Source organism: Nycticebus coucang, chromosome 17 (assembly GCF_027406575.1).
Source record: "Nycticebus coucang isolate mNycCou1 chromosome 17, mNycCou1.pri, whole genome shotgun sequence".
In the NCBI taxonomy this organism is placed as follows: Eukaryota; Metazoa; Chordata; class Mammalia; order Primates; family Lorisidae; genus Nycticebus; species Nycticebus coucang.
Window position 1 is genome coordinate 58,123,032 of NC_069796.1, and position 14,894 is coordinate 58,137,925.

At 38.2% G+C, this 14,894-nt stretch overlaps 1 protein-coding gene across 1 annotated transcript in view; it reads left to right on the forward strand.

Moving 5' to 3' along the window:
- The window catches only part of SGCD (sarcoglycan delta), a 448,917-nt gene that overhangs the window by 14,796 nt on the left and 419,227 nt on the right, over positions 1-14,894 (forward strand). Inside the window, exon 2 of the mRNA XM_053567126.1 lies at positions 9,487-9,675. Coding sequence (XP_053423101.1) covers positions 9,487-9,675 — 189 coding nt within the window. The remainder of the gene's footprint in view (positions 1-9,486; positions 9,676-14,894) is intronic.

Below are 14,894 nucleotides of genomic sequence, written 5' to 3' on the forward strand. Positions count from 1 at the left end.
GGTAATAGTAGCTATTTGATACCTGCCAGATATAGGGAAGGGAGTCAACATGGAGCACAATTCATGAATACCTGGGTATAATCAGGCCGGTTTCTCTGTTAGAATGTCAAAGACTTGTCTGAGAAGTAAGACTTATCCTTATAATGCTCATTGCAGCTTCCTTATCAGAGAGACAATGACTAGGTCCAGGTATCATTTAGACTGGGCCTCGTTCAAGGACCTTGGTGAGTCACAGTAAATGTGGGATTTGAACAAAGTTTAGGAGGCGCCTGAGACAGATGTTAAGCCCAGGTTACTGGAAACAGCTGCATGGGTGTCAGAAAGTCACTGAGGACAGAAGTGAAACAGAAGACGTTCTTCACAAGTCAAAGTCATAACTGTGAATCATTTCCTTGAGATTGTCACGTCAAATTAATATTGAGTCTTGGTTTTTTAATGTTATGTGATCTCAGGTATGAACATTTGAATGCCTGAGACCATGAGGTTACAGCTCTAAAAACTGTGCTATAAGGGCAGCACCTGTGGCTCAAGGAGTAGGGCGCCAGCCCCATATATCAGGGGTGGTGGGTTCAAGCCTGATGCCAGCCAAAACTGCAAAAAAGTAAAATGAAATAAAATTCTGGTGGCACCTGTGACTCAAGGAGTAGGGCGCTGGTCCCATATACCACAGAGGTGGTGGGTTTGAACCCGGTCCAGGCCAAAAACTGCAAAAAAAAAAAAAAAAAAAACCAAAAAACTGTGCTTTAGTAATATGCCCATGCAGAATGACCTTCTTTGGAAACTCCTCATCTCTTATTTTGGCAGCTATTTAATTAGCTCATGATTGTGGGTGGTTACATTATGATATTGTCTTCATAATTGGTAATTTCTTCTTACCGAATGGCAAAGCAACAGAAACTTTTAAATATACTCATTCTTGGGAAAGAGAATCCTGTTGCATTTGATGTTGCAAGAAACAGATTACCTTTAAGTCAACTGGATTTGTTAATAAACAGGTGAATACTGAAAATAGCCTCATGAAGAAATAGAGAAATGCTTTGGATCTAAGCCCATGTAGCATTGGTACAACGGTACGTGCCTTAGGAAGGGCCAAGTCATATAAGTTTTAATTTCTTTACTTCTGATATTATAGTTGTTTACTCATTACTAAAAGATATGCTTTTCTATTTAACATTGGCTTGATTTTTTATTCAATTAATCATTCATTGCACAGATGCATGTGTGTACACCTTCACATTGTTTAGATGCTCTCAGATTTCAAGGGTGCTTTAAATACTTGGGTGAGTTTGGGCTTTATTCAGAGAGATGACATAGATCACTAAAAAAAGTACACAACAATGTAAAGAAGTTCCCCCAAGACTGATGGAAAGTGTTACTGTCTTGTGATCCTTAAGGGTGTATTTGGAGATGGACTCCATTTTAAAATTCGTGAGTTCTATGCACCCCCATGGATGCAAGTAAGCCTCTGAAGAGGCATGTCATTACTAGTTGAGAATCATACTGCTGAATGATTCAACACTGAGGAGTGTTTGGGATGCATGATCATATAGAGCAGCGGTCACAACCCACAGGAACTGTATTAAAGGGTTGTGCCATTAGGAAGGTTGAGAACCACTGGTCTAGAGGGTGGGATAAAAACAGGTGGATAATCATCATCAAACAACAACTATTTATTTAGCACCTCTGGTAGTCAAATGGAACTTTACCCTGGAAGTGAGAAAACTATAACCTAAAAATTGTACCCTCCCATTAATTGTACCCTCAAGTAGACTACCAGTAGTCCTAAAATTATAAATCAGATTATCACTCCCCTGTTTCAAATACTGCTGTGTTTTTAGTTTGTGTGTTTTTTTTCTTTTTTGGTGCCCTTTCCCTAACAAACTAGGCATAGAAGGAACATATTTCACCATAATAAAGGGCACAAATGACAAAGCCAGAGCTAACACCGTAACATCAGCACTTCGTACTGTGGTCTCCAAGGCCCAGCGTCACCTGACTCCAGCCAACTTTTCTGAAATCATTTTGTGCTCATCCCCTCCTTGGTCCTTACAGGCCAGTCACATTGGTGTCCCATGCTTTGGGGCCCTTGTCATTGCTTTCTTCCCTCTGCCTGGATTACTTTTTACCTCTGTCTTTACTTCCCTGTCTTATCTTTCAAATTTCAGGTCAAACGTTATATCCTCGGAGAGTTCTCTCTTGTTCAGTCTATCTGAAGTATCTTCCATCTTGGGATGCTCTCTTTACTACTACCAGCTATATTTTGGTGTAGGCAATTAACACAATTTAATTTCTGTCCTTACGCATTCACAATGCCTATTGTCTACCAACATCCAGACTGTGAGCTTCATATAGGCAGGGTAACTCTGCTTACTTGCAGAATGTTGAGAATCTGGTGCCGTATGTGGAATTTGACCAATGCTCTACGATGTCTGGTGAGTGAGTAAATGGATAAAAAACATTGAGATAGCTTCAATTTGTGATGACAATTGGAGTTGAGGTGGTAAGATCAGTTTTATCCTCATAGAAGTACAAAATGAAAGTAGGACATTGAAATGTCATTGAGGGGAAAGAAAGATAACATTAACTTATAACATGAACTTGAAATAAAGAGCAGAAGGAAATCTGGAAAGACAAATGGCAATCAGAGATTTAGAAAAAGAACCCCAGCCTACAATGTCATGTATGCAAAGAGTTTCTGGGAGAGAAGGAAAGTTTGCACTGACCAAAAGTTCAGATGGTCCAAGGAAAATGAGCAATATGAAAAGTACATTGAATTTTTATGAGCGACTTTTAAATGAGCCATTTCAGTAGACAGATGAAAACCTGAGCGTCCCAGGGTTGACCAAGAATCTGGACGTCCTGGGCACTAATTAAAGTAAAAATGAAACAACAAATAGGATAATAAAGACAAGCTGAGACACAGATGTATCTCAGAGACATTGCAGGTTCAGTTAAAAAACAAATATTGTAATAAAGCAAGCTACACACTTTTTTTGTTTCTCAGTGCATATAAAATTTGTATTTACATTATACTATAGTCTATTAAGTGTATAATAGCATTATATCTAAAAATGCATACCTAATTAGATTTATTGCTAAAAAATGCTGAGAATCATCTGAACCTCCAGTGAGTCATGATCTTTCTGCTGGTTGAGGGTCTTGTCTGGATATTAATGGCTGCTCACTGCACAGGGCAGTAGTTGCTAAAGATCTGGATGGCTATGTCAGTTTCTTAAAGTGAGACAACAATGAAGTTGGACGTGGCAATAGATTCTTTCACAAAACAATTTCTCTATAGTGTGATATATGTATACTGTTTGACAGCCGCTTACACACAGAAAACTTCTGCCAAAATTGGAATCAGTCCTCTCAAATATTGCACTGCTTTATCAATGAAGTTTATGTACTATCCTAAATCTTTTGATATTGAACAATGCCCATATCTTCATTAGGAATAAATTCCATTTCAGGAGACCACTTTGTTTGCTCATCCTTTGGAGGCCATTCCTCATCCCTTCAAGTTTTATCATGACATTGCAGTAAACTCAGTCACACCTTCAGGCTCTACTTCCAGTTCTAGTTCTCTTTTAGTTTCTACCACATCTGCAGTTATTTCCCCCACTGAAGTCTTGAGCCCCCCCATAGTCATCCAGGAGGGTTGGAATCAGTTTATTCCAAACTCCTGTTAATGTCGCTATTTTGACTTCCTCTCATGAATCACAAAAGTTGTTAATGGCATCTAGAATGGTGAACCTTCTCCAGGAGGTTTTCAATTTACATGGCCCAGATCCATCAAAGAAATCACTATCTGTGGCAGCTATAGCCTTATGAAATGTATTTCTTCAATAATAAGACCTGAAAATCAAAATGACTTCTTGATCCCCGGGCTACAGAATGGATGTTGTATTAGCAGGCAAAACCAAACCAAAACATACACACAAATCTTATACATCTCACCATAGGTTCTGGGTGATCAGATGCATTATTAGTGAGTAATAATATTTTGGAAGCATTTGTTTGATAGACAGTAGGTCTCTACAGTGGGCTTAACATTTCCAGGAAGCCATGCTACTATGTATAAACAGATCTCCTGTCATCCAGGCTTTACTCTTCCATTTCTAGAACACAGGCAGAGTAAATCCATCATAATTCTCAAAGAACTAGGATTTTTTGAAGGGTAAATAAGCACCAGCTACAACTGGAAGTCACTAGCTGCATTAGCCTCTAAGAAAAGAGTGAGCATGTCCTCTGAAGCTTTGAAGCCGGGCATTGACTTCTTCTCTCTACCTATGGAAGTCCTAGATGGCATCTTCTGCATAGTTTAAAGTAATAGTTTTTAGTCTATCTCCTTATTCATTGATCTTCCCTAGAGCTTCTGTATAACTTGCTGTAGCTTCCCCATCACAACTTGCCACTTCTTGTTGCACTTTTTATGTTAAGGAGATGGTGTCTTTCCTTAAACTTCATGAAACAACTTCTGCAAGGGTACAAATTCTCATCTACAGCTTTCTTATCTCAACCTTCATAGAATTGAAGAGAGTTAGGGCTTTGCTGTGGCTTAGACTTTGTTTAAGGAGATACTGCAGCTGGTTTGATCTTCTATCCAGACCAATCCAACTCTCTTCATATCGGCCATAAGTTGGTTTCACTTTATCATCTGTGTGTTCATTGGAGTAGAGCTTTTAATTCGAGAATTTTTCCTTTACTTTCACAATGCGACTGTTGTAAGAGGCCTAGCTTTTGGCCTGTCTTGGCTTTTGATATGCGTTCCTCACTAGGTTTAATCATTTCCAGCTTTGATTTAAAGTGAGAGACACGTGACTTTTCATTTCACTTGAACACTTAGAGGTCACTGTACAGTTCTTTGTAAAATTAAATTAAATTTTTTTTTATTTCAAATTAATGTGTGGGTACAAACAACGAGGTCATACTATTTACATTTGTTAGGTAGAGTTCCTCTAACAGTTGTATCCTGCACCCAAGAGGTGTGCCATATACCTAGGCATTGTGCCCATTAAGTGGGAGTACACCCATCTACCTCCCTCCTTGCTCTTGCCACCCCAACTTGAGTTGAGCTTTTCTCTTGTGTAGACATGTTTTAGATCATCTACTGGCTTTCAGGTTAGTATTGAGTACATGGTATACTTGTTTTTCTATTCTTGTGATACTTTACTAAGTTTTCAATTTACCTAATTTCAAGAGGCTCAGGGAATAAGGAAGCCTAAAGAGGAGAGAGATGGAGGAACAGGTGGTCAGTGAATCTGTCAGAATACCTACAGCATTTATTAATCGAGTTTGCTGTCTTATATTGGTGGGTTTTGTGGTACCTCAAACCTATGTTAATAGTGATATCAAAAGTCACTGATCATAGATCACCATAACAGTTATAATAAAAATGAAATAGTTTAAAATATTGTGACAATTACCTAAAAAAGGAATGTCAGAGTAGAAAAAGAGTTTAGCTATTTACAATTAAAACATCTTTTCTCAATTTTACAAAAATGTGTGCCTATGTTCATGTATCCTTGGGCCTCTCCCACACCCTTCAAAGGGGCCTGTCCAAGTCAGGACATGCCCTTTAATTTCATTCCCTAGACAGTAAATTTCTTCTTGGAAGGAACAAGAAGAATCACAGTTCAGAGATCATCGTTCCTCCTTTGTTTTTATCATTTTAACATGCTTTAATTTTTGACTAGAAAAATTAACAGCATATGTAAATTTCCCCTTCCCATGAAGGGATTATTTACAACAGATGTATCCATTACCTTATACTTGCCTTGTAAGGCCTCCTATTATAATCATTTATCGAAAATTACCTCCTGTTCTGTTCCTCATTTATTTATTTTACAGAGTTGGACACTGGAGTATTTTGTTTCATGTGATTCATTAAAGCAGATGTTATGGAGGTGCAAGAGGCTTGTACCCTTCAGCTAAGAATTGTGTTTCCATCTAATTTACTGTGCGGTGGAAAGAGAGTTGCTGCTTTCTGGTTTTGAGCTCCTCGGCTGGTCGGTAATGGTGTTGGACAAAGTCAGTGGTTCTTATGAACCCAAAGCAGACCCTAGTTCCTGCTTTAAGGAGTGGAGCTTTGTTTTTTGCTATTTTAATTACAAGGCTTTTATCTTAAATTGGATACACTTTGAAAGAAAAAAAAAAAACAAAACTTTTTTTCAGGTGTTTGTCCCAAATGCTTGGAATCACCTGGGGAGCATTTATATAATGTACCACCCTGAGCCCCAGATTCTAATGCTGGAGCTCAGAATTTGTACTGTATTTGTTAAGTTTCTTTTGGATTCTGATTTGTTGTTGGGGTCAAGTGACATTATTCTAGACCAGTGGTACGCAGTCCTGTCTATTCTTTGAATTATCTGGGAAGCTTTTTAAAAATGTACATGCCTGGGTGCCACCCCTGTAATTGTTATTGAATTAACCAGAATGTATATACTTTTAACAGCTCCATGAGTGATTTTGGGGTGTACCCAGGGCTGAGAACCGCTACTCAAGATAATCACTTCATCCTGCCAGGCCTCATAATTTCTATGTGAAAAAAAAATTACAAGAGTGATATCCATATCCCCATCCTATCTTCTTATAAATATTTATTGGACACATCATTTCCATTTTATATCTAAGTTATATGATGACACCACTGGTCAGGGTGAATGACAGAGAAAAGGCAACTGGCATAGGGACAATGTCACTGCCTTCTGTACACTTATTTGAGAAGAGTTTCTCACTATTCATCATGCCCATAAAAAGCATAGATTATTATTTTTTGACTTGTCCGTCACAAACCCTGGAGCCCTGCACAAGAGGGTTAATTTCTCTAATCCTAATTTGGCTCATTCATAAAATTAGTTGATTGAAATCAGAAGACCTTGCAGATGTGATTCTAAGATTCTGATTATTTTCTTTCTTTCTTTCTTTTCTTTCCTTTTTTTTTTTTTTTTTTTGAGACAGAGTCACAAGCTGTCGCCCTGGGTAGAGTGCCATGGAATCACAGCTCACAGCAACCTCAAACTCTTAGGCTTAAGCTATTCTCTTGCCTCAGCCTTCTAAGTAGCTGGGACTACAGGTGCCCACTACAATGCCTGGCTATTTTGTTGTTGTTGTTCGCAGTTGTTATTGTTGTTTTTTTAGCTGGCCCGGACTGGATTCGAACCTGCCAGCCTCAGTGCATGTGGCCGGCACCCTACCCACTGAGATATGGGCACCGCCCTGTGATTATTTTCTTAATTCCCCAAATTTTGTTTAATAGAAAATAAAGCCCCAATATTCTGCAGCTTATAAAATGTTCTTTTTACTTTCATTTGATTTGGTATATAAAAAAGCCAATGATTGATGACTTTGTTTTGTTCCCCTCTTCCTACAACACATCCCTGATCTGTAGAAGATTTGTTAGCTGAGGTATAAAATTGTGATCCTCTTACAGTGTAAACTCACTGCTTGGCTGGGAACCCAGTGCTTTGGGAGCCTGAAGTGGAAATTAGCAAGTATACAAACAAGAACTTCCCCATGGTGTTTGGCTTGGACTTCTGTATATTCCTAGGCAGCAGCAAAGCTAGTAACAGATGGGAAATCATTCATTTGGTCATTCTTTATGCATTTGTTTTTTTCATTCATTCATTCCACACACATATTCTATCAAATATTCAGATAAGGCATCAATTTCCATGCTAGGGTAGAGTTTAGAAGGAGACAGATGCCGTGTAGGCCTTCAGGAGCATTTTGGTTGGCCATAGGGACAAATTCAGTCAATTTTTTAAATGGAATTCCACTGATGCCTAATGGCCATGAGTTCTCTGGGTTTTTTTTTGGGGGGGGTGGATTTTATGTGTACATTTCAATGATTATCAAAAAACCATAAAATAGTCATATTCTGAACCACCTAGAAGATGACCTAATATAATAACCAAGGATGTGATCTCAAGGTCCATATTTTGGTTTTTCATTGTGGTCATGTTGGTATCACATATTACCAATTTCGTTGCTATTGGATAAGAGGAAAATAAACAGAGCAAGCCTCATGTTCAGGGAATGCAGGATGCCTACCTGGGGCCAAAGTGAAAATGCCAAAATAATGACTATGCTTTTATCTGAATAGAGAAAGGCAGCAGGGGCATGTTGTCACACGGCTTATGGCAAGGGATGCCATGCTCAGAAGATGCCCAGACAAAGTCCTGGGTACCATATTTATATTATTTAATTTGAACAAATCATCTTTCTTCGCAGTGCTTAGTTATTCTCTGTTTTGAGTGATATCCGTTTTGTAGTTTTATTTGTATTTAATTTTAAAATTTGCTTTGGTTTTAGAATTTTATGGAAGTGATGGATTTATCTAGATTTGGTTGGTACCTAATCAGTAATGCTAGTATAAAGATAATTTGTGTCAACAGCAGGGATTTGGAAAAGCTTCCTTACTTTAAAGGGGATCAGTGTATTACCTTAGATTGACAAATACTTTTCTAATTTATCTCACTCTACTATGGTCTGTGTTTAACTAACTAGTTCATCCTCCCATTCGCTTGAAAGCTCTTGGACGGCAGGTCTACCTTTTGCTTGATTTTGATGATCCATGTGTTTCTTAAGTAAGTTGACAGATAACAGTTAAAATTGCCTAACTCATAAGAACTAACTCATTTATTTATAAAATGTTCTTTTTGCTTTTATTTGATTTTGGTATGTAAAAAGGGCTAGTGATTGATGATTTTGTTTTGTTCTCCTCTTCTTAAAACATGGCCCTGATCTATAGGAGACTTGTCAGGAGCTAAGATATAATTGTGATCTCTTTACAGTGTCAAGCTCACTGCTTGGGTGGGAACTTGGTGCTTTGGGAGCCTGAAGTGGATATTTGCAAGTAAACAAACAAGAACTTTCCCTCTGGTGAGGTTTTCACTAGACGATCACTGGCTGAAGATTTCTGAATTGAGTTGAAGCTTGAGCTTGTGTCCACCCGGACTCCTTTTAAATCTTAAATAGGGATACTACTTTTGCCACTGACTATGTTGCAATACGGAATGATTGCATTTGAGGTTTTTGTTTTTTTTTTCTTTTACCTTCCCAAATGAATTACCTGAATGGAATTTTTACACTATCAAGATGAACTGCCAGTGTTAATTCATTTTCTTGAGCCACTCTAAATTTTGCCTTCAGCCTTAAGTGTCTCCCTCACAAAGAGGTTGGAATTCTAAGAGCCATTTGGAAAATGACTTCCTGGGAATCCCTTTCCTCCCAGTCTGTGCGTGGGTCTCAGTACACATCAAGAGAGATGGCTGCATAAAATGAGAGAACTTAAAGCAAGCATCCAGAGCAGCTCCTTTAGTCCAGAGGAAGCAGATTTTTAGAGTTGTCAGAAGAGTGCAAATGTACAGACAGCAGCCAGCCATATCTCTTCATCAGTTGATTTTTTTTCTTTCTTTCTTTTTTTTTTTTTTCTTCTCTCAGCAGTTTAACGTGAGTGCTTCTCTCTTGCCTCATTTATTTCAGATGCCTCAGGAACAGTACACACACCACCGGAGCGCCATGACCAGCTCTGAGGGGCCACAAGTATACAAAGTGGGGATTTATGGCTGGCGAAAAAGATGCTTGTATTTCTTTGTCCTACTCCTCATGATTTTAATACTGGTGAACTTGGCCATGACCATCTGGATTCTCAAAGTCATGAACTTCACAATTGTAAGTAAAACCATCCAAGGTTTGTTTGGTTCTTGTTGGGGAAAGGGGAGACTCAAGCCAAGATGATGAAAAGATGTGGAAGAGTGATGGGAGGGGCATTCAACATATCTATGGCCTTGTGTTACATTGAAAAAGCATTTCTGTTCAGACCAATTGTGGGCATTGACTTCTGTCTAATCTCACTTCTTCAGAGGCTGGTAATCCAGTTTGGAGACATTTCTCTCCTTGGTGACCTTTTGTGGCTTTCTCTCCATTTTGATAACTGTGCTTTTGTATCGTATAGTTTTCAATCCCTTTGAATAAATAACACAGTATTAAGTTTTCCCCAATAATAGTAGTGATTTTAAAAGGTTTTGTGAGGTAGGAGGTCAAAACATCTTAGTACAATGAGGCTTTGACCATATTCTAAGAATTTAAACTGTCTCTCTGCACCGGGATCATCCATCATTATGGTTAGAGAGTTTCCACAGCTTTTCAGAGGGCAGTCCTCTCTGTCATAGCATGGATAAGATGGAAATGATAGGAGTGTCACTATATTACATTTGAAAAATAATTTGTATTTATGCTTCTTTGAAGAAATTCATGCTGTTGGCGCTTAGCAGATTGGGCATTTACTGTTGACGTGTAAGTGAAGAAAAGTACTGACAAAATGACTTTTGGAGTAACTGAGATTCTTTTTTCCTTAGAGATTCTGTTCTGTACTAGCAATATAAGTAATTTAACTTATTAATGAGAAGAAAGCAGCCTTTAATCTGCGGCACTGAGAATACTTTCTTGTTTTGATGAAAAGAAGTAAGTAGACTAGCAACAAAAACAGCTCCTGTTTGGTAAAGAAGCTTTCCCATTGGCTGGGCATGGTGGTTCAAGAGACCAAGGCAGGAGGATCGCTTGCAGCCAGAGTTTGGAAATCAGCCTGAGAGACAGAAAGAGAACCTGTCTACACACACACACACACACACACATTTTTCAAATTAGCTGTGTGTGGTGGCATGTGCCTGTAGTACCAGCTACCCAGGAGCCTGATGCAAGAGAATGGCCTAAGGCAGGAAGATGGCTTAAGCCCAGGAGTTTAGGCTGCAGTGAGGTATGATGACATCCTATACTCCAGTCTGGATGATGGAATGAGATCCTGTCTCTAACAAAAAAGAAAGAGTGACAAGAAACATGACCATAACAAAGTCAGCATAAGGTTTTTATGTGGTGGTCCCATGATATGTAGTGAATATTTGCCTTTTCTGAATTATGATGTTTATTTTTATCTTTGGCACCGTCTACACTCACAGTCATACTTCCTTGCCTTCGCTTGGGCAGTTTTTCTGCTTAGACTGCTTTTCTCTGTCTTCCCCGCCTCCATGATGCTCCTGTATCTCTGTTTCTCCCGTTATGCCTGTCATTCCAGATGATCATTCTTACGATTTGTGTCCCAGACTGTTTCTGAGAAGGACAAGGGCTGCATCTTTTCTGTGTGTGCCTGTGTCCATCACTCTTGGTAGGGCTTGTTGGTGCTTGATTTAATTAGAACTCTGTAAACCAAGGTTGCAAACACTTCTGCAGGCATTAGGATGGCTCCCTTTTTAATACTTGGGGTTAAAGTTTCCTTGATGTAACAGATTTCCTATCTTGAGGTGGGGGAGTTCAGTTCCTTTGAAAAATACAGAAAAGCATCTGTATTGCAATATTAACTTTCAAAGATTATACTGGTTGGTTTCCATGAGTTTACAAGGGTCCAAGGTGACATGTTCTCGAGTACTGGAGTATACTCAATTCTGTTTCAAAGTCAGACTTCACAAACTCTTTTTGAACCTGGACGTTCTTTGTGAGCATTCAGAATTCACAGAAGTATTTAAGCAGAGAAGAAAGATATGATTATTTTTATATTCTGGAGAACTTGTGCAGTCGAGGACTTCAGAATGGGGAAGTTTCTTAGAGCTGAGGACTATAAGGGTGCCCAGGGTCCATTTGGTCCTGAGTCAAAGTGACCACAATCGCCATCTGTTGACACACATGTTCTATAATGTTCTTAATTTGTATTTTAAAACATGTTAACTAGAAAAGCTTCTGCATTTCACTATTAAGTAGATAGTAGTAGCCTGGGGAGGAAAGAGGGAAAAGACATTTAAAAGATGGAATTGACACATTCAGACTACCAGTTGGATGTGGAGTTGAAGAATCAGAAGATATTTCAGAAGATTCCCAGGTTTGGAGTGATTACATAATTGAGTGGTAGAGTCCAAAAAGCAAAATAGAATGCATTAACTTTGCACTGGAATTTAGCTGGAACTCGGGTATCTCCCTAATCCTCTATTTGAGGCTAATCTCTCTAACCTCCATTCTTGTGTTTTTTTTTTTTTGTTGTTGTTTTTTTTTTTTTTTTTACTGAGTTTAGTATTAATTTAATTTAAAAAACCTAAAAGATGTAGGGATAAGAGATGGAAAATATGAGCTCAAACTTTGCTAACTGTGTTATTGTACAAATATGGCTTCTAAAGTCTGTTTTATCTGGCAAGCTTAATACAGGTATATGTAAATGTATATTGAGCCTCACTTATATGACATTAAGGTAATAATCTATATGAAATCGGCTCTTTCCTGTATGTAGTTAACTAAATTGATTGCCAAAGTGGAGAATTTTTAAAGCTTTACCAAACCAAGTACTTACTGAGGTAAGAAGAATGCTGTTATTAGCCATAATTGATGCTTTATAGCAGTAATGCATTTCAGCAAATAGAACTGAAGTGTTAGAAAATTGGTCTTGCCCCTGAAAGTTAAGAGCACATTTTCCATCAATCACAGCATAAAACGTATTCTTTTAGAATTATAATTCTATTACACAAATAATAATTTACTGACAGGGAAGATCCTGGGGAAAGAATGAGGTATTAAGCAATGTTGTATTGGAAAAAGAGCCAAAAAAAAAAAAAAATCAATGAGATAGCAATAAGTCATTTTATACAGAGATTTTTAAAAAATCGTTGATAGGAAGAAGTCACTATTTTGTATCCTTGGATCATTCAATAATTTGGGTTTTGGGAAAGCTCACACAAAACAAGAGAATGATGTCATCTGAAAGTATTTCTGAAGACTTGGTGATTTATCCATGATTGAATAGCTGGAATTTTACTTTGTTGTCAAACTTGTATTCTGTGCCATCCCCAAGGATCTGTGTCAGAAGAGTCCTTTCAGTCTAGCAATCTGGACTATCATCCAATCAAGTTTGCTTTGTCTCAGAGGTAAATCAGCAGAAAAATTATTTTGCTTTCCTCTGCTCTTAGCAGCGCATCCTGGTCTTCATTACTAGGCAGGAGATCAAGATTACACTTTTCAATTTTCTCCTATGCTAAAGAGTATGCAGTTTCCCTACACTGTAAATGTTCTTTAATTGACTTACCCGAATTTATCACATATTGTGCTATACCAGAGAACCAGTGTTTATTAAGTGTCTCTTCTCTGCTAGTCATTGTTCATGGCCCTTGAACAATTTCTCATTTAATTTTCAAACAACTCTACAAATTAGGTGTCATTCTCCCCATTGTACTAAATAAATGAAAACCCAAGTCTCAGAAGTTTTTGGCTTACTGAAAGACACACCATTCATAAGTGAAAAACTGGCATTTGACTTCATAGCACAAATCTTTCCACTATAATCTACCTCCTCTATGTACTAATCTGGTTTTCCAACAAAATTCTGAAGCTGACAAAATGGCTTTTTATCCTTGCCACTCACCCACCCTGTGTCATCAGTTCTAAATTTCTTCTGCTCTGAGGTATCCATTGGCATTTTCAGCTTAGAGTAGTTCCTGTTACAGTAAAACCTCCATAGTTGACCTACCATTGACCATCTCCTTAAATTGACCAAATTTTCATAGACTGGACATGCGCCACATGTACCTATCACTACCGTAGGCCTGGTTCCTTATCTTTGACCACCTCTGTATGTTGACCAGTTTGATATAGTCCCTGAGTGGTTGACTTACGGAAGTTCACTGTAGTTCCTAATCTTTGGTCGTCATCTCACTTCTCTTTGCATGCTAGCTGAGAACCTTCTCCTTGCACTGTTTTGGTGTGCCCTCTTGTGTTAGTGTAATAAACATTTAATATAAACTTCATATCTGTTTATGGGTTGGTGTGAAGACTCCATGAGTTAATTCATTTTAGGTATTTTTAGTGGCATCTGACATGTGGGAAGAGAGTATTGGCAACAGAAAGTCATGAAAGAACCTTCATGCCGGTGTAGTAGTTAAGAGCTCAGACTCTGGAGAAAAATAGTCCAAGCACAATTCTAGGTTCTGCTACTTACTGTGTGACCTTTGACAAGTTTCTCAACCCCTCTGTGTTACTGCTTCCTAGGAGTAATAACAATACCTACCTTACAGATCTTTGTGAAGATTAGAAGAAGTTATGGTCACGTAGTAAGAGCTTTCTAGAAGTGTTTGCTATCATCATTTATTGCTTTTTCTACACCAGGCACCATATTATTGCAATTTACTGGTTATTTACTGTTGCAGACATTTTTAATTTAGTTCTTGTTACAGTAGATACTATTATGATACCACCTTTCCAAGGGAGAGAGGCTCTTTTGAGAGCACACAGTTATAAGCAGCAGGGTAGAGATTTGAACCCAAGCTGTCTGACTCTGGAGCCTGATATCTTAACTAGTCTGGCATATTTAGGGGCAGTGCTGAAAGTGTCAGAGACTGTATATGTATAAACTGGCCATGAACTATATTACCTTTTTCCTCTGAACCCAGTATAAAATTGAATGAGTTGAACGATATGTCTCCTTCCTGTTTGGACTCTATGATATTATCTTTTGGTCTTTCTCTTGGCCTTGAAGTCTTATTCTATAGAGCAGTGATTTTCAACTGGTGTGCATGGCACACTGGTGCACTATGAGAGGATCTTAGGTGTGCCCCTCAAATTTTTAAAGATCATTAATTAAATTATTTTTGAAAGAAGGTCAAAGCACAGTAGGTATTTTTTATTTCTACTTTTTTTTGGGGGGGGATCAACGTAATTTAAGTGTGCCATGAAAGTTTAACTATAGGTTCAAGTATCCCCATCAGATTAAAAAAAAGAAAAAAGGTTGAAAAGCACTGCTATAGAGGGCTATTGCTTTTGCTAATACTGTCTGGTAGCTCAATCCCAATAACCTGGCCTCAGAGACCTTCCAAAACAACCACAGCATTGATCATCTATCTACACAATTATTTAGCACAAGT